Source organism: Strigops habroptila, chromosome Z, assembly GCF_004027225.2.
Source record: "Strigops habroptila isolate Jane chromosome Z, bStrHab1.2.pri, whole genome shotgun sequence".
Lineage (NCBI taxonomy): Eukaryota > Metazoa > Chordata > Aves > Psittaciformes > Psittacidae > Strigops > Strigops habroptila.
Genome location: NC_044302.2, coordinates 73,603,437 through 73,631,422, shown reverse-complemented (window position 1 = coordinate 73,631,422; position 27,986 = coordinate 73,603,437). Strand labels below are relative to the sequence as shown.

At 41.8% G+C, this 27,986-nt stretch overlaps 1 protein-coding gene across 9 annotated transcripts in view; it reads left to right on the top strand.

Annotated features, from left to right (window-relative positions):
- The first annotated feature begins 1,833 nt into the window (after window positions 1-1,833).
- Window positions 1,834-27,986, top strand: part of SMARCA2 (SWI/SNF related, matrix associated, actin dependent regulator of chromatin, subfamily a, member 2) — a 131,439-nt gene continuing 105,286 nt past the window's right edge. For 2 of the 9 annotated variants that reach the window (XM_030471384.1, XM_030471379.1), the window contains exons 1-3: window positions 1,834-2,012; window positions 12,206-12,466; window positions 19,232-19,355. In XM_030471384.1, coding sequence (XP_030327244.1) covers window positions 12,242-12,466; window positions 19,232-19,355 — 349 coding nt within the window. In that variant the 5' untranslated portion in view covers window positions 1,834-2,012; window positions 12,206-12,241. Of the gene's footprint in view, window positions 2,013-3,459; window positions 3,714-4,051; window positions 4,303-12,205; window positions 12,467-18,536; window positions 18,609-19,231; window positions 19,356-21,210; window positions 21,236-27,986 lie in introns of those variants that run through there. The other 7 variants (XM_030471383.1, XM_030471382.1, XM_030471380.1 and 4 more) reach the window with 6 other exon arrangements.

Genomic DNA, 27,986 nt, shown 5'->3' with positions numbered 1-27,986 from the left:
GAAGAAAGACATTGAGGTGCTGGAGCAGGTCCAGAGAAGGGCAATGGAGCTGGAGAAGGATCTGGAGCACAAGTCTGATGAGGAACAGCTGAGGGACCTGGGGTTGTTTAGTCTGGAGAAGAGAAGACTCAGGGGGGACCTTCTCACTCTCTACAACTACCTAAAAGGAGGTTGTAGTGAGGTGGGGGTTGGTCTCTTCTCCCAAGTAACAAGCGATAGAACAAGAGGTAATGGCCTCAAGCTGTGCCAGAGGAGGTTTAGATCGCATATTAGGAAAAATTTCTTGTCAGAGAGGGTGATCAGGCATTGGAACTGCCTGCCCAGGGCAGTGAAGGCATCATTGTCCCTGGAAGTGTTCCAAAATGCTCGAGGTGAGCAGAGGGGCGGGCGCTCCCTCGCCAGAAGGCCAATGGGGATGCCGCTTTCTTAGCGGCGGCGTTAGTGAGGGGAGGTGGTGGGAGGGGGCTGGAGGAGGGGCAGCAGTTTAGGAACAGGAGGGAATGGCTGTCATCAATGAAGTCATGTTTATAATCTAGTCCCTCAGTGATACACTTTAGTGGTGGTCTTGGCAGTCCTGTGCTAAAAGTTGGACTTCATGATTTTCAAGGTCTTCTCCAACTTATGATTCTACATAACATGTGTGGTAGTTTAATTTTTTTTAAATGACTACAACTGGTGTTCAAAAAAACCCTTCAGTCTGGCGGGCCCATTACTTCAATGAAGTACTTACTCCTTTGTTACATGAACAGGTATAGCTTCTCCTAACAACACGGGAGCTCTGCAGCACTTGGCTGCAAATGAGGTAAATGATTTACAGCGTAAAAAAAATACAAGGAAGGAAAAATACAGGACTAGCATGCGGAGCTGAAAAGCGTACTTCCAAACCAACCGTTAAAAAAGCTAAAAAGGACGAAAGAAAATAAGTCAAAACCAACCTAAGTGCACTATTTACCTTCCTACCCCTAAGAAAAAGGAGATCCACCTCCGCTCTTCACACAGCCTCATTACATCTGGCGACTACTCCAGCAGCCGCCTCCGGACCTGCGCCAAGCGCAGCCGGGTGCTCTGCGAGGGTTTGTGGTAAACAACCGCCCGCCAGCCCCAACGGTGCCCCCTAGCCAGCGGCCGCTGGGACCGGAGCCCGCCTGACTGACTGACAGGCGGCTGCAGCTGGAATGTTCTCAGCAGCCCCCCCTCGTCCACAACAGCACTACCCGCCACCGGAAACTGGGGACAGGGTGCTAACTAAGTTTCGGGACTAAAGACAACGCCCTGCCATGCTCGCCTCCCTCCCCCTTTTTTCTTTTAAGGCAGGGATTACCCACCCCACTTCGGCCAGTCGCCAGGTACCGGAGCCCCCAGCGCCCGCCAGGCTGCTGGCTCCCCGCCTCCCCCAGCGGCGTGGGCTCGCCCCGACAGCCTGGGGCAGTGGCACAGCGGGGCTCCAGCACCTCCTTTACCTCTCCACAAACTACTCCCGCAGGTACCCCCGCCGCCTCCTCCTAACAGAGGATACTCCCGCCGCTCCTTCCCTTCAGCACACGCGGGCTGGGGAGAGGTGAAGGGGCGTGGACGAAGCCCGAGCGGCAGCGCAGACTGCCTCGCCGCTGCACGACAAGCACAGGAGGACGACCCTCGACGTTCGCGCACACACACCCGCCGCCACAACGCTCCCCACCCGTCACACTCCTGCACACCTCCTCTTCCCCCGCCCAAACCTCTCGGTTGAGTGACAGCTGGCCAACGCCAATAGAGCCGCTCTTTCTGCGCAGAGGGGCGGGCGCTCCCTCGCCAGAGGGCCAATGGGGATGCCGCTTTCTTAGCGGCGGCGTTAGTGAGGGGAGGTGGTGGGAGGGGGCCGGAGGAGGGGCAGCAGTTTAGGAAGAGGAGGGAATGGCTGTCATCAATGAAGTCATGTTCATAATCTAGTCCCTCGCTCCGGTTCCGCACTCGGGTGACTCACCGAGGGGGAGAGGAGCGACATCCAGCACGGCGCTCCTCGCGGGCGGAAGGTAAATACAGCTTGCAACTCGGTCCGCCCCCCGCCCCGCTCCCTGTCCCTGGCACGGCGGTGCCTGCGCCGTGCTTTATTGTCAGCGAGAACGCCGGCAGCGCCGTGCCCACCTTCTCTCTTCTTCCCCAAGCACAGCCTCGGTGGACCCCGGGCGCTGTCGTGCCACCTGCTTCCTCTCCCCACCTTCCCCGGCGCCCGGCCCTCCCGAATATTTATATCCCCCAGTGGGTGGAGAGAAGAAAGTTTTGATCCGGTATTTCTGGAATAATCACGATGCAAATCCCCCGGGCGGGAAGGTGTGAGGGGAAAAAACCCAGCGGCATCGCTGGTGGCTGACTTGTGAGTCAGCGGCACCGCGTAAGGGACGGGGGAGCGGCGGGGCACCCTGCCCGCCCGTCGGAGCCGCCGTGTGCGGCGGCTGGCTGGCATTTGTCAACCGCGCGGCCGGCGGGCTCGCACGGCAACAGCAGCCAGCTCTTGGCACCCCAGGGTCTTGCGGCCAAGCGAGCGCGTCACGGGCTCCGGGCGACGCGACCGGGAGGGAAATGGATCCGGGAAGCGACAGCCCCCCCCATACACTCCGTGGCCGGGGCAGCTCGGCGGGCCGGGGGTGGCCTCGTCTGCTGCCCCGCCGGGTGTGGGCCTCCCGGTGGGCTGCTTTTCGGTGGCTGCCGCGGGTCGCGGGGTGAAGTTCACGGTGTGTGGCGGCGGGAGCGTGTGTGGCGGTGGAGCTTTTTCTCTTCCTTGGCACACGCTCGCGCAGACCTGGCCGAGGAAGGGGAAGTCGGGAGGCGCGAGGAGGGGGAAAGATGGTGCATGGGGGAGCGGTCCTGCCTGCGAGAGTAGCGGCGTTCCCCGGCAGATCCGGGAGGCCATGATCCGGATAATCTCCGTGCCTGCCTGTCACACGCACTACACACACTGGAGAGGGGGGAGGAGGTGGGGGCTGGGATTTCGCCCGACAGGCTGCGGCTCCTGTTGCTTAATACAGTCTCGGTTTTTAACTGGGCAGTCGCTCCAGCTGTAAAGGTGTCGCGATTTACTTCCCAAAAGAGCTTGTGTCTTCCCCCCCCAGCTCTTTTTCCCAGCAGAATTCATGCCGCCCCCCCCAACACTCCCGCCACCTTGCAGCAGTCGGCGAAGCGGAGTAGCACAAAACATGCGCTTGCAATTTTGTATTTGCCTTCCAAGCAAAAAGCATTTTATTTCCGGTATGCGCGGATATTTATTCTTCCCCCCCCCGCTCGGGTCTAGCGGGAGCGGGGATGCGCGCACACGCGGATGCTCAGGTAGACGCGGCTCGTCTGCCCCGTCGAGAGAAGGGGGCGGCGGCGGTCGGCACCTGGAAAAGTTCTCGCCCCTGCAGGAGGCGGGGGAAGGCAGCGGGTCGTTGCCGCAGCTAGCGCCCGGGCGGGGCAGGAAGCAGCGGAGCCAGTCCCCGGGCCGCTGTGGGGAGAGGAGGCGGTGGCAAGCGCCGGTGGTGGCGGGGGTGGCCTTTCCCGTCCCTCTGCCTGTGCGAACGGCGGCGGATAAGGAAGTCACCGCCGGCACACATAGGCGCACAGACACGTTCGGTCGGCGTGACATGGTGGCGGAGGGAAGGAGCAGCGGGGGGACGGGCCCGGCCCAGCCCTGAGGCATGCCCTGGCTGCTCGCCCGCCTGCCGCCGCTGAGGATCTCCCAGCACCCCGCCGTGGAGGTACGGGGCCTTGCGCGGCCCGCCGCCGGGAGCGGCGCAGCCGTTCCTTCGCGGAGGGGAGGTGGAAAGAGGCAGCGGGGCTGGATGTCCAGGCAGGGACGGCTTAGAGGCTGTCGGCGGGGCGAAAACTTCGCAGAAAGCCGGAGGGGAAGAATTGGGCCCTATTGGGTGTGCGCGCTTGCCCGGCGCCTCTGCGGTGGAGGCGGGGGGTGTGGGGCGGCGGGCGGCCCGGCGCCGAGGCCTGCGCGCTGCCCGGCAGGGCCGGAACACCCGCGCGGCGCCGCCGAGGCAGAGCGGTACCGCTGGGGAGCGGGCGGCCCGTGGCCCCCCTTCGCTCGTGCGCCTTTCCGTGCGCGCGGCCCGGCACAGTGCCGCGACTCCCCCCCACCCGCCCCCTCTTCCCCCGGCGGCGTTTCATTGTGTCCATGGTGCGGGGAGAAATGGAGTTGTTTATTTTGTCTCCTCCCCCTCGCCCCGCGAATTTATGATGGTGGAACAACAAACTGCACACGGCTGGAAAAGTTAGAGCTCTTAGAAACTCGAAGTTACAGTTGACTGATTGTTAACGGATTGTGTTGTGAGTTTTTTGGTGGGTGTTTTTTTCCCCCTTTCCCTCCCTTCTCATCCCCCCTCGCCCTTAAGAGTGCGTAAAGAGAGTGGTTAAGTGGTTAAGTGTCAGCATGACTACATCGCACCGAAGCTGACATTCCGAAGTTGGCATCTGCTGCTTATGTTTGATATTCAGACTTCCCAAGATTTAGGTTAACGCGTTTCTTTTAAGGTGTCTTTTGATGAATGTTTTAGATAGGTAAGTAAATAACCAACTGAAGAATTGAAGTTGTCAAGATTATTTTTCTTACCACTTTAAGTATTCTGCATGCTTTCTGTAAAAAAAAAAAAAAAAAAAAAAAAAAAAAGAAAAAGAAAAAGTAAAAATTTATGTGGGATCCATGACATGGCATTGTTCCACTTGCATTCTTTTCTGTTTTGCTTTAGATTTCTCCAGTGTTACTCGGTTTTAACCGCAGCCCCTAAGACTGAGAAAATAAACACTGTGCCAGATTTTAATTCCTTTAGTAGTATACCAGTTACATGTTCGGGGTGGGGCACTATCTTCTGTGTAAGTTAGTATTGTTGTGCAAATAAAGGCACACTTTCTCTTTGGGAACCTAATTGCTCTGTTGCTGTCTTTGACTTTGTTTGTATTGTCCTTTTATTATTCTAAGGGAAAAAGTGAACCAGAAGGATAGGATTGGAGGCAGACTTTCATGTCCACATATATCAGTAATAGAAAGCAGAAAGACTATATGCATAATGAGCATTTAAAAGTAAATCTAAAGTGTATGATACAGCATATGCGGACTTGACAAAGGTGAGGGTAGAGCTTCATTAAATACAGTATTTCTCTCATGAGTTATGTCTCGGCTTTAGGACTGCTATTTCTGTGGTGTTTCATAGAACATGTGCCAGAAGAGTGTGTTCAAAGCAGTCTTAGATCTTCTCTTTTGTTCATTTCTGAAGCGGCCTGTGATCATTTCTTGTCAAGTTTGAAAAATGCTTTCACAAACACCTGAGGCTTGAAAATTGACAAGAGAAAATGTGCTCCAGCTAGCATTCTTATATTAAATATATTCTTGACAAAGGTCTGTATTAATATCAGAAGATATATTTTCTCGATTTTTGTTGGACTTTTGAAGTTAAGGTCAGAATGTGCACAGTAGCGACTCTGAAAAATGTGTGGATTTTTACCTCCAATTTTCATGGACCTCATCAGTAATATTGCTGTGAACTGATGATCCTTTTCAGAAGGAGGTTTTCATTCTTTGTATGACCGAGAACATTTTTGCAAATTATTTGTTAAAATACCCATTATATTTTTTTTTAATGTTTTCTGCTGCGGTTGAAATTCCGTACGTATAAAGAGCGTTTCCCAGACCTCCACCTCTTTTGAACTTTGTCTGTTTAGTTTTTTATTTGTTTGATCCTCTACTGGAGTATAAACGCAGTGTTATGACATGAAGATCACTTGTTGTGAAAATGGCAGCAATGTTATGACAGAAAGATCACTTGTTGTGAAAATGGCAGCAGAGAAAAGCTTATGCCTTATTTGCAAGATAAAATAAGGAAGGATGAATAAGAGAAAGTGGTAAGGCTTTCTTAAAAAAGAGCCTTGATAGTTTGCAAATGTAGCAGACTAAACAGACTAATTCTGAGAATTGTTTTATTTGTTTCTGACACATGTAAAGTCATCAGTTCTTAGGCATGAACATTTTCCTGTTTGTCTCCGCTTGGTAGAGAGTATTTCCCATGTATCACTGCAGGGTTTGAGCAGCCAGGTGGATCATTTAGGGCTGGGACCTTTGGAAAAATACTGAAAATAAGTTTGTTGTTACAGAAATGATACGTTTTTAAAGCTTTCGCTAGTATTTTACCATAGGTAACTTGTATTTAAAACAGTCTTCTCCCTTTTTTCTCCCCTTCTTTCCCATTTAAGTAGAGACAAGGCCTGGCAGTAATAATACGGCGAATTCTTTTCCTCCTGCCTATGTCTCATTTGTCTTTTGTTTTTCAGAATCTAATGTGAAGATTCTGTTCAATAACTGTGATTCACACCAGTTGTAAAGGTCATGGTATGGAAACTTAACCAATTTCTGTAACCAGTCAGTGTTGTCACGAGTCAGTTTTCTGTGTCTGAAATGCGCAGTGGAATCTACATGTATAGCAAACATGGACTTGATCTTGGGCACTGTCTGCAATTAAACTTCTGACTGCAGCTGTCTGCCCTCCTCTTTTCCTGAAGGCTATTGCCTTCTGCAGTAAAGCCACCAGAAAGGATCATAGGTCTGTGCTATAGTCTCTTCATCAAAAAGTCTGGTCGCATAGCTTAGCCTAACTTTGAGAACTGTGAGTTGTGGTGACGCCTTTTGGCTATCTGTAGTACATTCAACTCTCAGCTGTTAGCCAGTCATTTCTTGTTGCTGATTACAGTTTTTCATAACAGGGTAGGCTGTAAGTTAGAGCAGTTGAGAAATTGCTTTATGAAAAACTGAAACAGCTACACAGTAGAAATAAGAATTTCTGCAAGAATATTTGTAAAGGGTTGAAGGTGGGGAGTATTAGGGCTGTCATCCTGTAGTAAACTGTCTCTGCATGTGAAAAGGAGCCTTATGCTACATGACTTCACACTGAGGTTTCTGGAGTAAGCACACCACTCATTTTGCTATTTCTGCTGACGTGCATGCAGGCAGTCTTTGGAAGACAGCTAGACAAGCAGCTAAAGTGGTGTCCAGGGGTTTTTGTCTCTGGCCTAAGTGTCTGGATAAGCAATTAAGGTGCAGCGTTTCTGATTCTGTGGTTTGTAGTTTAAACTGCAAATTCCCTTCAGGTTTTGAAGTTACAGTGAAGTTACACACATGAGTATGCAAAGGCAGAATCTCTCAGTGTGTTTGGCTTCTCTTATGTGAACTGAGTAACTCTGGTTTATGTTAGTTCAAGATCGTACTCTTCTTACTGATTTTTTTGTTGTTTCATGTAAACCTGTTTATTGATTGAATCATTGATGAAATGACAATAGTTAAATCCTGATAAATGTTAATGCAGAGTGTTCTTTGGAGTTGTACAATACGAAACGCTGATTTGCTTCTAAGTGTTGTAAGTTATTTGTTTTAATTATGATGAGCTACTGTCATACTGTCATTATTAATTGCTTCTTAAACTTTAAACATCTTAATTTGATGTTGGTTAGCAGATCAAGAAAATACTACTGAGAAAATCACTGACAGTATTTTTTTCATGTTTTCTGTGGTAGTATAATAAAGATAACTCCTTTGGCCTGTAGTGTATCACAGTTTCGCAGTACAGCTTACACCTGTAAATCATGACTTTAGCTGGAGATGTGTGGGGAGAAGTAGGCTCTAACTATTTTTCTGTAAAGGCAAAGTTTCAGTCTGCTTTGCAGGGTGCATGTGGCTATTGCGTGGGTCCACACTTCCTTTCCATCAGATCTAAGTGGTGCAGTTTACTTACTTTCCACTACCTATCCAAGGCAGGGGATCTGGCTGAAACATCCTGGCTGAAGTTCGATTTAGGTTAACTTAGTCATAGAAAGGCAGAAGTTATATTGCATGGTAAAAGGAAACAGCCAGAAGAATTATAAATACTTCTTGCTCCATCTGTTCTTAGACTTAATGTGTGCCCTGTGTCAAAATAGTCTATAATCTCTGGATCTTTTTGGGTGACCAGCTGGTCTTGAATTCCAAGGTAATGCAGGTGGTTTGTTACCTGGTGTGTTTTAGTTTTGGATCTACTAATGTTGCACACTTTTTTCATGTGAAGGAAATCTGTGCCTTTGTTACCTTTGGGTTTGTAGCAGGTTTATACCAAGATATATATCATGTCCTGTGCATCCTGAAACATTGAGCTGATGGAGACCCTATTGTACAGTGAATTAGCTACTTCTACAAAACCTTCTAGGTGCATGTAAAGTGATAGTGCAGAAGCATTTATGCTTAGGGATTATGATTACAAGGAATCCCTCAGATTCCTTGTAATGTAGACATTCACTGTCCTAAACTGTTTGATCTAGAAATAGTTGAGCGGAGTCACTCTCTTCAGCTTCAGCTCTTGGGTTTGTGGCTCTTCTTGTATATGCATCTGCCTAAAGTTACCTTGACAATGATAGATTATTTTTTTTTCCTCTCTGTCTCAATTCTGGTGTGTCCAGCAGAGGTGGAGAAATTCTCTGAGACCATAGAAAGAACTGCATGATTCACCACAACTAATTCAATCCCCACTAGTTCCATGTGGGGCTGTTTACAAAAGAGATTGGTGATGTTGGTGTAAATAAACCTAAGAAGCGATTGCCGTTCAAGAAGAGATATATCTTATTTGAAGTCATGTGCATAGTACTACTCCCATGAGGGTTTTGAGGAAATTTTAAGATTGGACACTTGAGAAACAATTAGATGGAATGTAATGCATTTGAGAATCGGGGCCAGCAGCCTTATCATCTTTATCAGTTGGGACATCAGATGGAAATTTCTGTTTATTTATTTATTTTTATTTTAAGTCTTCATAATCTGTTAAAAGAATTTACTTTTGTTTTTTTCCTTCCCCTTCCTCCATCACCTTCCTCTTGTAATTCAGACAGGCACTACTCATTAAAAAGCAGCCCAAACAAATGGGTCAAGACTGGCGTTGGCAAGGAGTTGGCTTCATTTCGCTTATTTCATTACAGGCACCAGAATTTACCCAAACTAACACCATTGTTATCTGGATTGAGCCTGGCCACAGTTGTACCTGTTGTCTCTGTAGTTTTTTGCTTTGATTTTAGTGAGACTTTCATAAGGGCCTAGAGGAATTAGATATCTAGCTCTTACTGAATTTTGATGAGAATGGAGTGCGTAATTTTTGTGGGTGTTTTTGTGCAATCTCAGTCTGAGTAAATATAAACTAAGTTATTTTGGAAATGTGTTACATCATAGGCATTTTAGCAGTTCTGTTCTATGAACTCATCCTTAGTTGAGAGAGCCATGTATAATGGCCGTGTATAATTCTGGTGTACGGCAGTACCTGGTTTTTGTTAAATTTTGTGGACTATTTTGCCAGAGGAAACTGCTTTGTCTCTTTATGTCCATGGGTATCTTTGGACAGGATATATTACTTGCATTCAGGCAGTATTTCCCCAAATGGTATGTTCCAGTGATACAGATCTTAAAATTACTTCCTCCCCTCACCCCCCAAAGTATGTTCTTTGGTATACAAAATTCTCAAAATACAAATCTGACAATTCAAAATTCTGTAGGATTGGGTGAGTTTATCTTCTCTTAAATAAAGACAATGAAGGGACTTGATCTGGTGTAAGGGGTGCAACATTTCTCTCTTTGTAATTACTGTTTTTCAAAGATTGGGTGCTTGCTAGCCCATTTAAAAGAATTTCAAATTTTCCAAATTTGATGTATAAGACGTAATGTATGTGTAAGTGGCAGTAATTAGTGGAGCTGAGACTGGAGCCAGTTAATTTTTATGAGAAAGGCAAGTTGAATTCAAAAGCAGTGAATAGAGGGGGAGGTTTTGATACCAATTTTAATGCATAGGTGTAGGTAGAAGTCTTTTGTGAAATAGGATATTTTGGGATACAGTATGCTCATAGTAGTTTTGTAATTGATTGTGTTGTGGTTCTGTATAAATCCTTCTGGACAGTGGTGGTGGTGCTAGGTCCTGCCTTGTTAAATGGCCTGAATTTGGCTAATAATGTGCAGAGAGAGTCAGCTCGTGAGAATGTTAGTCTTATCTTTTGCAATGTGATGATCGACTTGTATGGAAGCTCTTTGTGTGGAAATGCCTGTTGTACTTCATACAGCCAAACTGTGTGCTTCTGATAGGAAGCTGTGGCATAGTACATGCAGTTGTGAACATTTGGTAACTTGATTCCTTTGGTGGTAATGTCATGGGATTATAGGGGACCAATTAGTGACTAGACTGTTGTTTTAAATAGGGAAGTTTCATAGGCATCTCCCCGTTTTACCTTGTAATGAAATAGGATCCCAAGGCAGCTTATTTCAGGTGAAGATATTTTAGTTTAAATGAGTTAAGCATTGTTCTAATTTGTTGCCTGTAATCAGACGACACTAGTAGCTATTAGAATATAACAAAAGGGAATTTATAAGCAAAAGCTATTAAGATGGTTTTAATCCTGACAGAACGATTAGGTAATTGGGGGTAAATAAGTGAAAATGGTCTTGATGTAGTAGCATTTTGTCTTCTGTTTGAGTTCTGATAAGTAAAGACTCTTGCTCATAAAAGAAGAAAGATGATCAGTTCTGTAAGCTTTGAATTCCCTGATTGCTAGCGGTAAGCACCAACCAATTTTTTTTCTTACGTCTTGCAGATTGGCCTCCTTTTTGTTTTGTTTGGAACCTCGGGAGGATACTTAAGTTTTTTTTGAGTGTCTGTTTCTTAATTTGACTATAAGCCAGGGTGTTTGCAGTGTTACAGTGTGGCTTTATAGAAGCAGCGTCATAACAGGGTTACACCACTTGCGTTAGAAAGTAATTGCTGCTTACTGTGGGTAGTGATAATTTCAGATATGGAAGGTGGAACACTATTGTGATAAATTCTGTAAGGAGAAAGGCTAGGACAGAGAGTCATCTTAGGTCTTGTAATGTACCACTTCATTGTAATTACCTTGTAATGTACCAAATTAGAATGATTTTTAATAAGACACATTTTTCATTGTATTGGCTTTATTACTGTGGAACATGTAACCATGGACAGGTAGGTTTACTATAAAACTACACCCAAAGTAAATAAAGGGAACAGGGTAAGCCCATCTGATGGTCAGCTACTGTTGAAAGTGGTGATTCCACTTGCTTCCTTGTGTTGACACTGGGAATCATCTGTCCTTTCAGAAAGTTGGGTAACTTTTTGTTGTTGTTTGTTTGTTGGGGTTTTTTTTGAGGGGAGGTGGGTGGGTTGTGGTTTTTCTGTTTGCTTGTTTGTTTGTTTTAATATATGGTATTTTTTCTCTTAAATAATGAAAATGGTGCTCTTGGGAGTGAGGAATATCAAGAAATATGACTGATCTCGTTGGCAGCAACTGACAATTTTGTAAAAAGTATGATAGCTGCATCACTGTGTTACAGTACTCTGACATGAGTAAACAGAAAGTTCTCAATATTAGAAAACTGGGAAATATTTCAAGCGTGTAGCCCACATCAATTTGTTCTTCTAATAACATAGAAATAAAAATACAGGAATAGAAAGTTTTCCAGCCTAGGTAAAAGCCTGTCATTTGTTCTCAGGGCACTTAGTGTTCTGTAAGCCCCTTGAGCTGCACTGTTCTGGTTTGTGACATTGGCAGAAACCCTCAAATGAGTTACAACTCTTCAGTCCAAAGTAATTGTCTTTTCTGTTGTCCATTTGATATTATGATTGCATAGGAGGTAACCAGAGGGGTCTTACATTAGTATCTAACTTTTAAAAAAAGTCAGAAAATAGTCTTAATAGCCCTTTTCGTACTAGTTTTGATGCATTACAATGTATTTTAAAGGTATGAATTTCAGTGCAGTCACACCTGTTTAGAGGGGAATTTTTGAACACGTTACAGAGGTGCCCAGCTGTCTTACCTGCATTAAGTAGTACTGTGACTGCACATAACACATCTGATGATAGAAAGTCACTTGAACTACCATGGTCTCTGGCAGGTATTTCTAATAGCGTACCGGTTGTTCTGTTCCGTGAATTACATACAGATATCCAGAAACTGACTGAATTAGGATCCTTCCTAATCCTTATCCTTATAGTGAGCTTTTAGAGTGGTGGTTGAACTAATGTGCAACATGAGGATCATTTAAGCATTTTCTGCTGATGAGAGCATGTATGTGTGTGTCTGTGTGTGTAATGACTGCCAGTATATTTTGCTATGTTTTTTTTGATGCCCCTAATGTCACATAGAAATCCTGGTTTTGTTTTTGTTTTGTTTTTGTTATTAGAGCTGTTCTGCTAATTGAAAAAGAGACAGAAAATAGATGTCCACACCTACAGACCCTGGCGCCATGCCTCATCCTGGTCCTTCCCCTGGACCGGGACCTTCACCTGGACCTATTCTAGGACCTAGCCCAGGACCAGGGCCATCTCCTGGCTCAGTTCACAGCATGATGGGGCCAAGTCCTGGTCCACCCAGTGTCCCGCATCCAATGCCAACAATGGGGCCTACTGATTATCCACAGGAAGGCATGCACCAAATGCATAAGGTAATAGTTTATTATTATAAGTGACCTTTTCTTCCTCGAGTTCTCTCTGCTGATTAAAAAAACTACTTATACTACATTTAGACGTGTGTAACTGCTATTACACATTGTGTGTTATCTGCAAAACTGCAGCTGCACTCTTACTTCTTTTATTAAAGATGATGCATTTATCAGATTAAATATAGTTTCCTTTTTCCTAGTAGACTACTTCGAACTATAGACTTAGTTGTTTGCAAATCTTCATTTGTAAACTGTACTACTCGGTAAGATAGACATTTCTAGGGGGAAAAAGAATTGAATTATTATATTAAATCCTTATGATAGACCATTCTAACAATTTTTATTTTTTTTTCCTTCTTGTCTGTTTGGATGTATCTTGTGTTTTTCAGGGGTCATGTTTAGTTTTGCATGAAATTTTTCTCTTTTTTTTTTTCTAATTAGTAATTTTAGCTCCTAAAGAGCTTGTGCTTCAAACTTTGTTTACTCTTCCATGTTCATGAAAAACCTGGTTTCCAAGTTATTTTATAAAGGTTCCATCTTACTGAGGAGTTTAAAACTGCATAGTGGAGAACATGTGGATAAGTGGACATCAGTGGTTCTTGCTATACACTTAAAATTACATATGTGCTTAGACTATCATTAATATTTTTTGCTTTGAGGAAATATTTCCTTGTGTGGAATTTTCTTTGTGAGAACAGTCTCTTTATGTATTGTCATTTTTATTTGGTTTAGATTTAGAGCTTAGGATAATTTCAATTTCACTGATGTTCTACTCTCAGGAATATGCAGTAACAGCTTACAGGGCCAAGATACTGAAAACATTTTGATAGCTGTTGTTGATTCCACTTGGAATTGCTGTATGCATATAGGAAAAAAATTAGATTTACAATAAAAAATTGGTTTTAAAGTAATATAAACATATTTTAATTTTCCTCATAAGTTGACAACTTCTTGACATTGCCATTCACATATGGATCAGTTTAATTCATTAAAACAGTTAAAAAAGTTGCAATTGGCATTTCTTTGTTTGTGGGGTCAGTTGCCACCCAATCTTCCAATACTCTGGTGAATGCCCTAAAGTTCATAGGCAGCCAAGGATTTTACATTCTTCAGTTCTCTCGTTTCTTTATATTTTTAAAAGCTGCTGTACCTGCAGAAGAAGAGAGTGGCACCAGGAGCTTTAGAACGGTTGAATGCTCCATACCTTACATTTTTAACTCCTGTATTGTCTCACTTTGTGTGTTCTTCAGACACTTAATGCTACATTAGCATTAGAAACAAACCAAGGAATATAATCCCACGAAGTTCTTTCAGAGACTTCAGAAGTATCTCAGAAGTTCTGTAAGCCAGAGTAGAAACTCTCCCATTGAGGTGGCACTGAAATGTTTTAGAAAATGCACCATGAATATGAAGAGTCTGGATAGCTAATTCAAACATGACCAGTCAGTATAGTTATAGTAAAATTACGTTCCCTTTTCTGTACCTTGATTCTGATAATGGAACAAGTCTGTAATTTCGCAAGTCTTTATTTTAGTAGCAGCAGCCTTTTGTCCTTTAGGTTGCCACTTCACGAGTTCCAGCATGCCTTTATGTGTGTGTGACTAAGCTAGAAAATGTGTGTGCTGAACTGATCCAGATGGGAAAAAAAAAGTAAAAAAATGCATGGTTAATTTTTCAGTCTAGATCAGTTTTCTAGTCTGTTTTCCTGTGTAACCCCGGAAACAGTCTACTGTGACAACTGAGGGAAGGGTCTCTTTAAGAAATGCTGTGGGAGGTTGCTTCTAGACTGTTTTGCAAATATTACTTGAGTGTTGTTCCATGTAATTAAAAAAACTGGTCAGCCACCTGCAGTTTGACTGGGTAAGTGTTTTTTTCCTGCTTAGTGTTGTGTAAAGCAGTTGGACTTTCAAGTCATGATGTAACATAACACTTTTTTTTTTCCCTAATGAAATGCAGTAAAAGTGAGAGATTGCACAGTGTCCCAGTTATGCAATTGCTTTTGGGGTACGCATCTTTCACATGCAGTGGGATGTGGTTCATTTAAAATTCACAAACTAAGTAGGGAAACACCTTAATTCTGTGTTAGATGTTTGACTAGCTTACAAAGAATAATACAATGCGTAAAATTAAAAAAAAACCACACAAAGTATCCAACAGTAGAGAAAACATTGATTGATGCAAATAGACATTAATAAATAATAATTGCTAAAGTATGTTTACTTAAAAACAGTTAATATAAAAATCTGAGACTGTATATTCATTTAGTAACCAGAAAACCCTTCCATGGGAAAGTCTACTCTTGATCTCTAAAACATGGTTTTGATAGAAACAGTAAATCAGCTATCTTTTATGCAAATTTTTAAAGTAATCTTTAGACGATCAAATTGCCAGGGAAATATAGTTACAAATTGTTCCAAAGTATGTCTTGGATGCAAGACAGCTACATCTGAGGGGAAGTACTTAGAAGTCTGTTGAGGGAGGGACCATGTTAAATGGACAAACTGTAACAGCCTCAGAGAGTCTTGTAAGGTGAAAATACTTGGAAGCTGGGAAGATATTAAAGGAAAGCATTGTTAAATGGTTGCCCTAATCTTACTTCTCCTTAGCATCCACGTACGAGCTCCTCTGGAGGCAGAACATTAGGGTAAGATGGTTTTAGTATGAACTGATACAGCCTTCTGTATGCTCTTGTGCACAAACTGGGTCACGTGATTTTAACTGCTTAACTCTTAGTTATGACAACAGTGTATCTACTTAATTTGCATGGTTCGCACTTGAGGAATGGGAAGAGTACTGTTAGCTCTTGGTTTATTTTCTCTTCCATTTAATTTTAACCTGATGCGTAATCACTTCGTTTCTCAATTTGTAATAGGGTGTTCTGTAAATTATTACTGGCTGTGGAAAAATTACCACGATGTCATGGGCAAAATTACTGGTTTTGGTGAGTTAGAGAAAAACTGTGTGATAGAAAGAAATTGTCTTCCTACAAAAATGGTATTTTTTACTAAATATATTATTTGTTTACTCAGCTGTTCCATTAAAACAGAAGGCAAATGGTTTCAGATTTCAAATATTGTTGGTTAACATATCTGTGCACATTAGACATTCTGGGAACCTTAAAATTCTGTCATGGTCCTGGAAGTAACACCTTTTTATTCAGCAGCAGGTTCCCTGTATTATTTTTGTTGTATGTGTTTACCTTAGTGAAAAAAGAAAGAAAGTAATGTTGTCAACCTAGGAAAATCAGTGGAGACCTCATGTGAAATGGTGTTTTGGTGATTTAAAGGAGAATAACAGAATTGTTGGGCAAGTCCCTTCTGCAAGAACAACCACAGTCAGTTTGGTTGTCTCCCAGTGATGCATTCAGCTATTCTGTGCAGTTACGTGACAACACACTGCTCTTTGGTCTGTGTAATTTTTGTTGCTTTAGAGGATGCATGGTCTAAACCAAATCAAATCTGATAGTCGATCTTGGTCTCTGATTTCAAGGCTGGTGCTTTGTTTGTTTCATTATTTGTTTCAAGAAGGCAAAGGAAACAGAGAAAGATACCATAATCTGACAGTTTACCTGGAAATAGGTCAAACTGTGATGCAGTGCTGCCTGTGAGAATACCTAAGTTACTGAATTCAGAGTAAAAGCAATGCAGGCAAAATGTTCCTTATGCGTTAGGCATTATATAAAGTCTGAAAGTCTGCCAAGTCTGTAGGTGTGGGCTTGCATACGGTTGAAGCTCATCCCTCGTTATGGTTTTGGTAAGCACTGTTTATATATCTGGCCTGTTTTGTGCTTGTTCCTACTTCTGTGTCCCAGTGAAAATAGTAATGTGTACTCAAAGTTGAATATGTGTCAACTTCCCGTTTCTGTCATATTAGAATAATAATAATAATAAAAAAGTACCTCAGTTTGATAGTAGTGCTTTATTGGTAGCATAGATTACATTTCACATGCCAACAATGTTGTTGTGAAAGATATCTCTAGTAATTTATACAGAACTGAACAATTTACAGAAATTGCATTGTGTCGGCGATCCTTTCTGTAATTTTTAACCTGTTACATACACTTAAAGTTATCATTAATTCTAACTACACAGTGATTCAGAGAAGTTATGAAAAATAACTGGTTTTCAGTTTTTGTAGTCCTTTGCTGAATTGTCTTTTATAGGGTTTTTCCATAGACAGTTGAGGTATTTCTGGATCAAAAATATGCTTGGAAACACAAGTCTCTTTGCATAAATTAGCAGAACTGTGATCATTAAAACTAATTTTGTCTTCAAAGAAGTTTATGCCACCTTCATCTTTTGTAGCTTTGCTACTAAAAAACAACCTGATTAATGTGTTCTACCTTTCCTAATCTGTTCCAGATAAATTTAACTTCAGTTTTTTCACAGCATAATATCTGCAAACACAGAGAAGCAAACTGCTTTCTTGATATATTTAGGCTCCCTTCCATTAGACTTGAAGCATTTTGGTTTGCTAAAGTTTTTTTTTTTGTGTGTGTATGTGTGGTTTATTTGTTGTTGTTAGTTGGTTGTTTTTTGTTTGTTTGCTTGTTTTAAAATACTTCTCTTACAAAAATCCATTCTTCTGATCAATTCCATAGAAGCGTTCATTCAATTGATGCTTTCTTGTATGTCTTTACTTTCCTGTTCCTGTTCAATTTTAAAATTTCTCTTTAAAAGACCACATATTTGTTGTTTTCCTCTTCACTGCTGCTGGTTGTTAACGCCAGCTCCTTTTTCCACCTTCTATATGCCGGTACTTCTGATGCCCTGGGTGTGCATGCTGTGTCCCATCTTAGTCCCATCAGAGATGCCTATATTCACAGATGTTGCACAGTTGCCACCCATTAGTGCAGTGATGCTTATCCCTGCAGTCACACCACAAACATGTACAGCTAGAGTCCTCTGTTCTGGAAATCAGATCCAATTTCCTGCACAGTATGTTCCTCCTTTTGGTGGCCCTAAAGACTATCCTTGACACATAACCATGTTAAAATAGGTATGCGTCTGGCTTTGCAGGTGTTTCAGTTTCTGTGGTGTTCAGGTCCTGCAGGTAGAATGTGAACTGTTTTCTTCCACATTGATTATCTTTGTAAGTAGTGGCAAAGGGAGAGGAAGGGATCTTCATGCCTCAGAAAAAAGGGCAATGGGATTTACTTGGGTAACACAGAGGAACTATTTTTGATGTGTCAGTCATCTATCTCTACATTTCTGCACTGTATCCCAAGTTCTTGCAATCACAAATAGCTTCTCTAGTAATACCAGGTGTTTTTCTGATACAAGTTGTTTTCACAAATGTTATTATACTGTCATGACAACTAAACAATTTGATGAAATATAAAAAATCCATATTAATTCTCCTTTTCTATAACTTTTCTCCTTTCAACCCATAATTTCTGATAAGAAAAAATAATAGTGAAATCCTTTAAAATGCTAATAAACACCCCTCACCCACCATGTGTTTAAAGATACTTCCAATAAAATTTGATTATTGCTATGGTAAGTGGAAAATTTGTATCAAGGGGTTATAAATTAAAATTTAGGATAATGTTTTCCTTTGTAGAAATGACAACCCGTGTTTACTTCTGCTGAAATTGATCCATGTGCAACAAATTGCTCAAAAGGAAGAAATACGACGGCATCTTTTTTCTGTGACTCAATGTAGCTTCTTGCACACTATTTTTGTTAACTGCCTGTGTTTCCAGTGGGGAGAGTTTTCTTAATTCTCTTTTTAAAAAGAATTCTCAGTAAATAGGTGTTCATTTAGATAAAACAGATTGCAAGCTCTCCATTCACAGCAGGGTTTGCAAAAACATTTAGTATGTATGCATGTGTTACAGAGAGGGACAGAGTTGCATTTTTCTGTAAAGAGAAGATAAGGAAGTGATGCCAGCTTGTCTTTCTTAATACAAAGCCTTGCAGAGCACTAAGTTAGTGAGCATAATCTCTTTCTTAGTTAAGGACCTGATGTACTTTTTGCTTTCAGGAAGAAACTTCTTAGTTTTCTTAAGACATCCTCTTTCTGATGTTACTTTTTCCCTATTTTCACTTACAGAGTTCTTCAGTTTCTATTATGTCCAGTGTCCTGTATGTCTTCAGCATGTTTTTGTGACCCCAAGCTGTCTTCTCTTCACTTTCTGAAAAAGGCACTTGGCCCTGTTTTGCATGTCAAGTACTATGGGAACTGTAGTTTTTGAGGAGTGAAATAGATGACAGGAACTGTAGGGAGCACAAGTATTTGATTAGAACTCTGTCTTCCCTCCCTTGACTGCCTGTCCCTGTTTTTGCCTGCAAAGAAGTGGTTAGCTCCTGCAGTGTCATCTTTGTTTTTGAAGAGAAAGTGTTTGGGGCATTCCAGTAGAGCAGTGACTGAAAGGGCAAAGTTTGGACTAAAAATAACTCGAGCCAAGCCACAGGCTGTACTTTCGTAAGTTGGTGTGTGTTACACTGCTTTGTAATATGAGGCCAATACGATTCATGTGTTTGTATTTGGGCAGTTTGCTTCCTTGGCTTTGCCGAACAGTTCATAAGGAGGAGAAACAAAAACCAAATCAAAAAGGCAACGGAAGGGACAAGCAGTCTAATGGTGCTCTGTGCTTCCCCAAATGTCTGATTCCAGGGGTAAACATTCCCAATACACTTATTTTGAATGACTGCCAGAAGTTGTTTGTACTCTATTTGTTTGTCTAGATTTTAAGTTAAAGTCCTTTGGATTTTTATAGTGGATTTATATACTATCTCCATATAAATGCTTATTTTGTTTTCACAGTCTATTGATGGCTTGCATGAAAAAGGAATGGTTGAAGATGTTCATTGTGGCTCCATGAAGAGTATGCGACCTCCCCACCCTGGAATGGGACCACCTCAGAGTCCAATGGACCAGCATAGCCAAGGTTTATACGTACTGTGCATGCTGTATGATTTGGGGCCCCTTTGTTTCACAAAGAATCAGTAGTTCCATGTAACAGATTTCCAATTACTTCATTTCAGCTTTCTTTGGAAAGGTTGAACTGATACCACAAGGCAAGGTGAATAGCTGAATCCCCTTGCTTTCTGGAATGCCCATCAGTCATGTAGTAGAAAAAAGCTGTGGTTCAAGTCTGTGGCTGGGGCAAGTAATTGGGCTAAGTTTATTACAGATTCCAGTTCACATCTCCAAACTCTCGCCACTTAATTCCTTCCTATCTTATGTGGCTACTGTAAATGTAAACGCATTAGAATATAATTTATTTTAATCCTATGGTGAAAGAGCAATAAGAAAGAACCTAAGCAAACCTGGAGAAACCTTCATTAATATCTGTGAGGTTTGGTCAAGAGCCAATCAAAGTTCTTTCTAATATTTTTTTATGCCAGGAAATATAAACTATTTTTACCACATTGCTGTATGCCTTCCTTGTGTCATTTAGCTTGCATCATAAGAGGACATGCATTCTATAAGCAGCTCAGTATGTTGGGCATTTAACTGGTAACACCTGCTAGTATTAATTAGTTCAGCAGATAAAGCTTTGTATATTGCATAATTTATTATATTACAGCAACACCTGAGGAATCTAGCTGAAATTAGCTTTCTGTACCTCTGTGTCACCTTTTTTCTTCTTACACAACTATCTTTTTGCAAAAAACTGGTGATGGCACTTGAAGATATTCTGACATGTGCTGGGCAAAGTCCCATCTGCTAACTTTATATTTGCTCCCCATTAGTGTACAGATGTAAGACAGAAAACCGTGTTTCTTAATAGCCTTTCAACTTGTTGGGTACTTTCAGTCTGGTTTACCATGGGATTGGAGTCTTCTGAGTTCTGTTTCTAGGATTTTTGTGGAAACCGGCAGTGTAAAGGAGAGTGAGCTTACTCATGCCCACACTCATAGGGAGAGAACAGTGTGAGTTCTTTGAGAATCCATGGAAAGATGCATGGTAAATCTTCTAATCCTGACAAAATCTTCAGTTGTGTTTGGTACAGTGTTAGAAACCAAGACTTACTAAAAGGTTCACTGCCTTGTAGATTCTTGGATGTCTGATAGTTGAGCTTATGTTGCAGTTGTGTACAATTTTTAACTGTGCATGTCAAATAGAAATTGCACCTCATTAGTTCTAGGTCTATTTTTTATATGACTTACTGTCGCGGGCCTCGAGTTGAAGTGGGTAAATCTATGCATTAATTAATCCTATGATTTTTGGATGTTTGGTGAAAGGTAGCTGAAGAAGTTCAAAACCCCAGGGAATGGATGACGCTGAATTTCTGCCATTAATTTGAAAGCGTAAGCAGAATGGTTTGAGTTGGAAGGGACCTTTAAAAGTCATCTAATCCAATGCTCCTACAATGAGCAGGGTCATCTTCAATTAGATCAGGTTGTTGCTCAGAGCCCTTTCTAGCCTGACCTTGAATATTTCCAGTGATGAGGCATCCACCACCTCCCTGGGCAACCTGTTCCAGTGTTTCACCACACCCATTGTAAAATATTTCTTTGATTATATCTAGTCTGAATCTACCCTCTTTTAGTTTAAAACCATTGCCTCTTGTCCTCTTGCTAAAGGCCCTGTTAAAATGTCTGTCTCCATCTTCTGTGTAGCCCCCTATAGGTACTGGAAGGCTGCTCTAAGGTCTCCTCAGAGCCATTTCTTCTCCAGGCTGGACAATCCCAACTGTCTCAGCCTTTCCTCCTAGGTGATGTATTCCATCCCTACGATGATCATTCTTGTGACCCGCCTCTGGACTTCCTCCAACAGGATCTTCCTGTGTTGGGGGCCCCAGAGCTGGATGCAGTACTGCAGGTGGGGTCTCATAAAAGCAGAGTAGAGGGGTAGAATCACCTCCTTCGACCTGCTGGTCGCGCTCCTTTTGACACAGTCCAGCATACGGTTGGATTTCTGGGCTGTGAGTGCACATTGCCAGCTCATGCCAGCTCATCCACCAGTACCCCAAGTCTTTCTCCACAGGGCTGCTCTCAATCCCTTCATCCCCCTGCCTGTGTTGGTTCTGGGGTTTGCCCCAACCCAGATGCAGGACCTTGCGCTTGGCCTTGTTGAACCTCATGAGGTTTTCACAGGCCCACTTAGGCTTTTCCAGGTCCCTCTGAATGGCATAAAGTCAGACTTGTCAAACAAATTTACTACTCTTTTGTGGAAATCATAAGCTAAATGGATTTATAAAGTGAAAACGGGTAAGTACAGTACTTCATGCAGTACAATATTTGTACAGTTGTCAGGAAAATGGATTCTGGCCCATGTATGGGGTTTCTCTGTGCATCATTAAACCCAGTAGTAGTAATGATAGACACAACTTTGTCCTATAGGCTTACAAAAGTTGCTTGGCTTGTTACTGAGTGACATTCAGTAACAGAAAGATAGCACTAAGTAAAATTAATGTAACCTATATTAAATATATTAAGCTAGTTAAATGACAGATTATAAAACTAAATAGAAGATAATAATCCAATTGATGATTTTTATACTTAGTCTTACAGGTTGCTGTTTTGGGTCACTGCTGTTCAGTGTACTTGTTAGTGATCTGGGAAAAAGTGTAAAACCAGTGCTGACAGAATTTGCAGGTATCACAGAGGTTTAGCAGCAAAGAGAGAAGAAGTTGGTGACAAAGGCTGATCAGGATGCTCAGTAGAGTGCACTTATTTCTGTAGCATACATTTTAGCACAGCCAACAGCACTGTATGTCTAGGAGCAAAGTATTTAATTGTGTAGGTGGTATGAGACTGTATCACACAAAGCCGAAAGGCTGAAAAGAGTTTTAGTTATTCTGGCAGACTTAAATGTGTATTGCCATATACACTGTTTGCAAACATGAGATGGAACGTACTACCTGCATATAGAAGCAGGGGCATATTAATTGAGGAGTTGTATCACATTTTCTAATGAATTAGCTGAAGGCTGTATCATACTATTGTATTCCATTCTAGTATCTACAGTTCAGAAAGATGTTGAGAAATGTTTTAAAGTAGCATCAGATGTTTGAAGATGAGACTTGAAGATGTCTTTTGTATTGAGGAAAGGCTGAGTGAACTGGAACTGTGTAGCCTGAAAAAGAGAAGGGTTGGAAATACCTCATAGGGCAGAGTGATGAAGAGAGATGCAGACTCTTTGCGGTGATTGTCAGTGACAGAAGAGGAGACAATTGGCAAAAACCGAAACATACAAAATTCCATTGAAATGTAAGAAAACATGCATTTACTGTAAACATGGCTGGACAGTACAGAAGGTTGCCCAGAGAAGTTGTCTAGTTGGTATCTATGGAGATAGTCAAAACCTGATTGGACATTACTGAGCAGCCAGGTATAGCTGACTCTATTGGAACAGGGAGTTGGGCTAGATGATCTGGAGAAGTTCCTGCCAACCTTTATGATTCTGTGAAATTGTGCCCTATTTAGAAGAGAAAGAAAAGAGTGTTTTGAACCTTAAAGACTTGTGGGTTTTGTAGTGGTTTTGGTTTTTTTTGTTTGTTTGTTTTGGTTTGGTTTTTTTATGGATTTGTTGGGGTTTTTTTGTTTGTTTTGGTTTTGGTTGGTTGTCCTGGAGAATGTTAAACTCCATTTGTTCTCTCTGAGAGAGAATTATAAGATTACTTGCTCAGCCTGCACATTGCCAGGTGGTAGGAAGGATTGTATTAGATGGTCCAGTGAATTTTGGTACCTGCAAATTTAAATTAGGTGAATTCAGACTATTAAATATCTACATCTTACTTAACGAAGAGAAATAACCTGTGGGACAAGGGCTACCCAAGTATTTGTGGTAGGATTTCTGTCACATTAAATTTAAGTCAACACTGGCTGCCTTTCTCTTCTGTTCCATAGACCAAAGGGAGGAGATAATTTGGAGGATAAGTCTTTGGTCTTATTTAGACAAGTTACGTAGACTGTTGTAGCCATAATGGTCCCTTATTGTCAGAAATCTGTGAACCTCTAACCAGGCTCCAAGATCTGGGAAGTACTGGTAAGCCAGAGGAGGGAATGGTGCTTTTAATTCTTTGAGAATGGAGAGATGGATAGTCATCATAAAATGCTGCTGTTCTTACTGCTCTGAGTAAAACAGTTGTGATAAATGCATAGGCAGTAGTCCTGTTGCAGTTTATAGCTCAGTTGGAACTAATCACAAAATGAGATTTCATTAAAATGTCAAATGTTCCAATAGCAGTCTTTTTAGTTGTTGTTTTTTTTTTAAGAAGGTCTTGCAAAAGAGTGTGTCTAAGTACAAAACCAGGAATCTTTATAAAATATGTGCATACGAATGTGGGTAATAAACTAGAAATAAATTGGCGGACTCCACATGCAGTTGTAGATATAATTTATGTAAGTAAAGCATGCAGCCATGAATGAAATAAAGACCACTGAACTTGCAAAGAACGAGTCGATACAGAGTTTTGGAAGTAATGATTCTCACAGTCTGTATTAAGAAATAATAACTGACCCCTTTTGAGGTGAGATGACTTGTTTTGGTGAGCAAATTGGAAACATTTGTAAGATAAATCTGCAAGAACTTTGTGATTTTGCTCATAAATGCCTGTTCGCAGTTTGGATTGTAGTTACTGTTCTGAGATTTTCGCATTTTTTTTAACTAACAATAATTACTAAAATAAGGTGTGCAACTTTGTTTAGATTCTGGATTTTTTTTTTTTCTTGGTGCTCTTTGAGATGCTACTCAGGTAGAAAGAATCTGTTACTAGCTCAGACAGATTGTCAGGTTTTTATTGCAATCATACTGCAATAGGATGGTTTTCAGTAGTCTGACATTAGTTTACAGGGAAAAATATTCTGAGTTTGTATCTTTCTCCTCAACAGTTACTCCTTTGCACATTTGCTGCCAGATTGAATAAAGGGTAACATTCCTGACTATTTCTGGTGACCAATTTTCTTTTCTTGAACTTTTGCACAGTGAGGTCCCTCTCTAGTCTTAATACCTTTCTGTTAATGTTAATAGGTTAAATAAAAAGAAATCTATTGCTTCAACCTCATATTTAGCTGTTTAAATAGTAATCTTTTTCTTAACTGAATTAATTGTGTTAGAAACTGTCGTCAGTATGTGTGAATGTAATTGTTCTGATAAACCCAGTATTGATATTAAAGTGTGAAATTTAAAACTTGTAAACAGAGATATCCAGAAGATGAAAATTATGTTTAGATTTGACTTTATAAGAGGAATGGGAGAAGTTGCAAAGTCAACCCAAATATTTATGTAAAGTAAAATATTTATAATAGAATTCATAAAAATATAAAAATGAACCAAAACAATTTCTCTGTTTTTCTGGAATTTGGAAAAAATTAAATGCAGTTACTCTAATATAGGAGTGAAATACAGACCAGTTTAAAAAGTTTGGGTGTCTTTGCTTGCTATTTGTAAGTGAGACTGTAAGTGCCGCAGGGATTTAAGGTTCTTGGACTTAATCTATATATATTTTTAGTTACAGTATTTGTTAATGCAGTATTTGTTGAACATCTTATGAAGATACACCAATTGTTTAACTTACAGAATTCACTAAATTACGGCTACTTCATAAACAGTATACACTGTCCCTACTGTTCTTAAATTAGCTGTACTTCCCTTTCTGATTTCCTTTACCCTTTTAAAGATGAGAAAAGATCTGTCACCTTATCCGTCTCCCTGACAGCGTAAGACCTCCCAACAGTTTATTTCTACAGTCTTAGTTTTAAATGATGTGCACACTTGGCCTCTCTTCCTGTTTGTTGAGACTTTGAGAAGAACTTGTGTTAACCCTGGCCAAGCTACTGACACGGAAATGTTAATGTTTTGCTTACCAGAAGAAAGTTTGTAGCCTTGGTCCAATACAAATTTATTTTCCACTGTGTTCGAAGACATTATGCTTCTCCACTGTGTACTGTGGGCACGTATTTGATTCCTTATGTTTTTTTAAAGACTAATTGATGGTTGAAGCGATAGTTAATATAAATGAGTTACACAACTAAATTTCATCAATCCTATCTATATCTTCCTAATCCAGTCACATTTTTGAATAAAGATATGCCCTTGCTATCAGTTTGAGCAGGAAGATTTGCCAGCAGTGTGCACTTGCAGCCCAGGAAGCCAACTGTATGCTGGGCTGCATCAAAAGGAGTGCGACCAGCAGGTTGGGGGAGTTCGTTCTCCACTTCTCTTGTGAGACCCCACCTGCAGGTACTGCTTCCGGCTCTGGGGCCCCAACAAGAGGGGGACATGGACCTGTTGGAGCGAGGCAAGAGGGGGCCCTGAAGATGATCAGAGGGCTGGAGCACCTCTGCTGTGGAGACAGGCTGAGAGAGTTGCGCTTGTTCAGCCTGGAGAAGAGAAGGCTCAGCCTGGAGAAGAAGAACTAAGAGCAGCCTTCCAATACCTAAAGGGGGCCTAGAAGAAATCTAGAGAGGAACTTTTTAGAAGGGCATATATTGTTAAGACAAGGGCTTTAAACTGAAAGAGGGGAGATTTAGATTAGGGATATTAGGAAGAAGTTCTTTACAATGGGGGTGGTGAAGCACTGGCACAGGTTGCCCAGAGAGGTTGTGGCTGCCCCATCCCTGGCAGTGTTCAAGGCCAGGCTGGATGAGGTTTTGAGCAACCTGGTGTAGTGGGAGGTGTCCCTGCCCATGGCAGGAGGGTTGGAACTAGATGATCTTTAAAGGTCCCTTCTAACCCAAACCATTTGGTGATTCTATGACACATACCCTCAGATATTCATTATTTAAGTCTTCTCAATTTTTAGTGGGGAGTCAAGACCTCTGTTGCATATTCTGGTGTTTGGACTGGTAAAACCTTGACTCTTTCTATCTATTTATTACCAGAGTTTAGAATTAATATGTGTTCTCCTCTGTTTAATTACAGCATTAAAAGTGGTCAAAAAAGCTCTCAATTTTTATCTCTCTGGTCCTTCAGCTTTAAAACAGATGAGGAAAATGTTCTTTGCTTCTGTTAACTAGAGTGAAATTAAAAGCAATTGGAGCAGAAAGTTCTTGTACAGTCTGCTCTCCAAAATTACTTGTGTTCGGTAAAGTGTTATAACTAGGATTTCTTCCAGTGTCAATACTGTAACGAATATACGTTGTTTTGACATGTGATGTATTTCTGTCGAGAAGTTGATACCAAAGTGGGATGAAAAGAGTGTTGCTAATTATGTATACAGCTAAGAAAACACTGCTTTTTAACTACTGAAAACTTGAGAAAGATTTCTGATATAGCTTCTTCTATAACCTGTTGAAGGATTATGAAGAAGACAGAATCAGGCTCTCCTCAGAAGTGCATGGCAAAAGCTCTGAAAGTAATGGTTATGAGTTATGTAAGTGAAATTCTGATGGGACTTGAGGGAAAGAAAATTCACCATGAGAGCGATTAAGAATCACCATCATTGGAGATTTTCAGAACTCGCCTAGATGAGACTAGAAAACTGATAAAGACTGGAGAAACTGATAAAGCTCGAGAATTACCCCAGCTTAAGTGACAAGTTGGGCTGTTTGGCCTTCCGTTCCTGGGGGTATTGAGTGTTTTCTACTCTGTATATATTTCAAAACTAAAAGTTATGTGTAGTCCTTTGCAAGCACATAGAACTCTTCTGTTGCAAGTGTTCTTCAACCTTATTGTTCAGTGCTTTTGCCATCATCTATTCTGGAGGTTAAATGAAACAAAATGGTTTATGCAGAATAGAAAACAAATTTTTCTGTGGAAAATCTAGGGGAAGAGAGACTTGACAATTCAGCAAGTAAGAATTAATGTGCTAGGTATTTAAAAATGTGCTGAATACCTCTTGTGGAAATTCATGTGTGTCATGGAAAAATGCATTTGAAGGGCTTCATAGCAAGATCATAGAATCACAGAATGGTTAGGGTTGGAAAGGACCTTAAGATCATCTAGTTCCAACACCTGTGCTGTGGGCAGGGACACCTCGCACAAAACCATGTCAGCCAAGGCTCTGTCCAGCCTGGCCTTGAACATTGCCAGGGATGGAGCATTTACCACTTTTTTGTGCAACCTGTTCCCGTGCCTCACCACCCTCACAGTAAAGAACTTCCTTATAGCTAACCTGAACTTCTCCTGTTTCAGTTTAAACCCATTACCCCATGTCCTGTCGCTGCAGTCCCTGATGAAGAGTCCCTCGCTGGCACCCTCTTAGGCCCCGTTCAGATACTGCAAGGCTGCTGTGAGGTCTCCACGCAGCTTCTCCAGGCTGAACAGCCCCAACTTTCTCAGCCTGTCTTCATATGGGAGGTGCTCCAGCCTCCATATCATCGTGGCCCTCCTCTGGACTTCCTCCAACAGCTCCATGTCCTTCTTATGTTGAGGACACCAGAACTGTACGCAGTACTCCAGGTGGGGTGTCACAAGAGCAGAATAGAGGGGCAGGATCACCTCCTTTGACCTGCTGGTCATGCTACTTTTGATGCAGCCCAGGATATGGATTTCTGGGCTACGAGCGCACCCTGCTGGCTAATGTTCAGTTTCTCATCAACCAGCTCTCCCAAGACAACCTCCGCAGGGCTGCTCTGAATCAATTCTCAGCCCAACCTGTAGCTGTGCCTGGGATTGCTCCAACCCA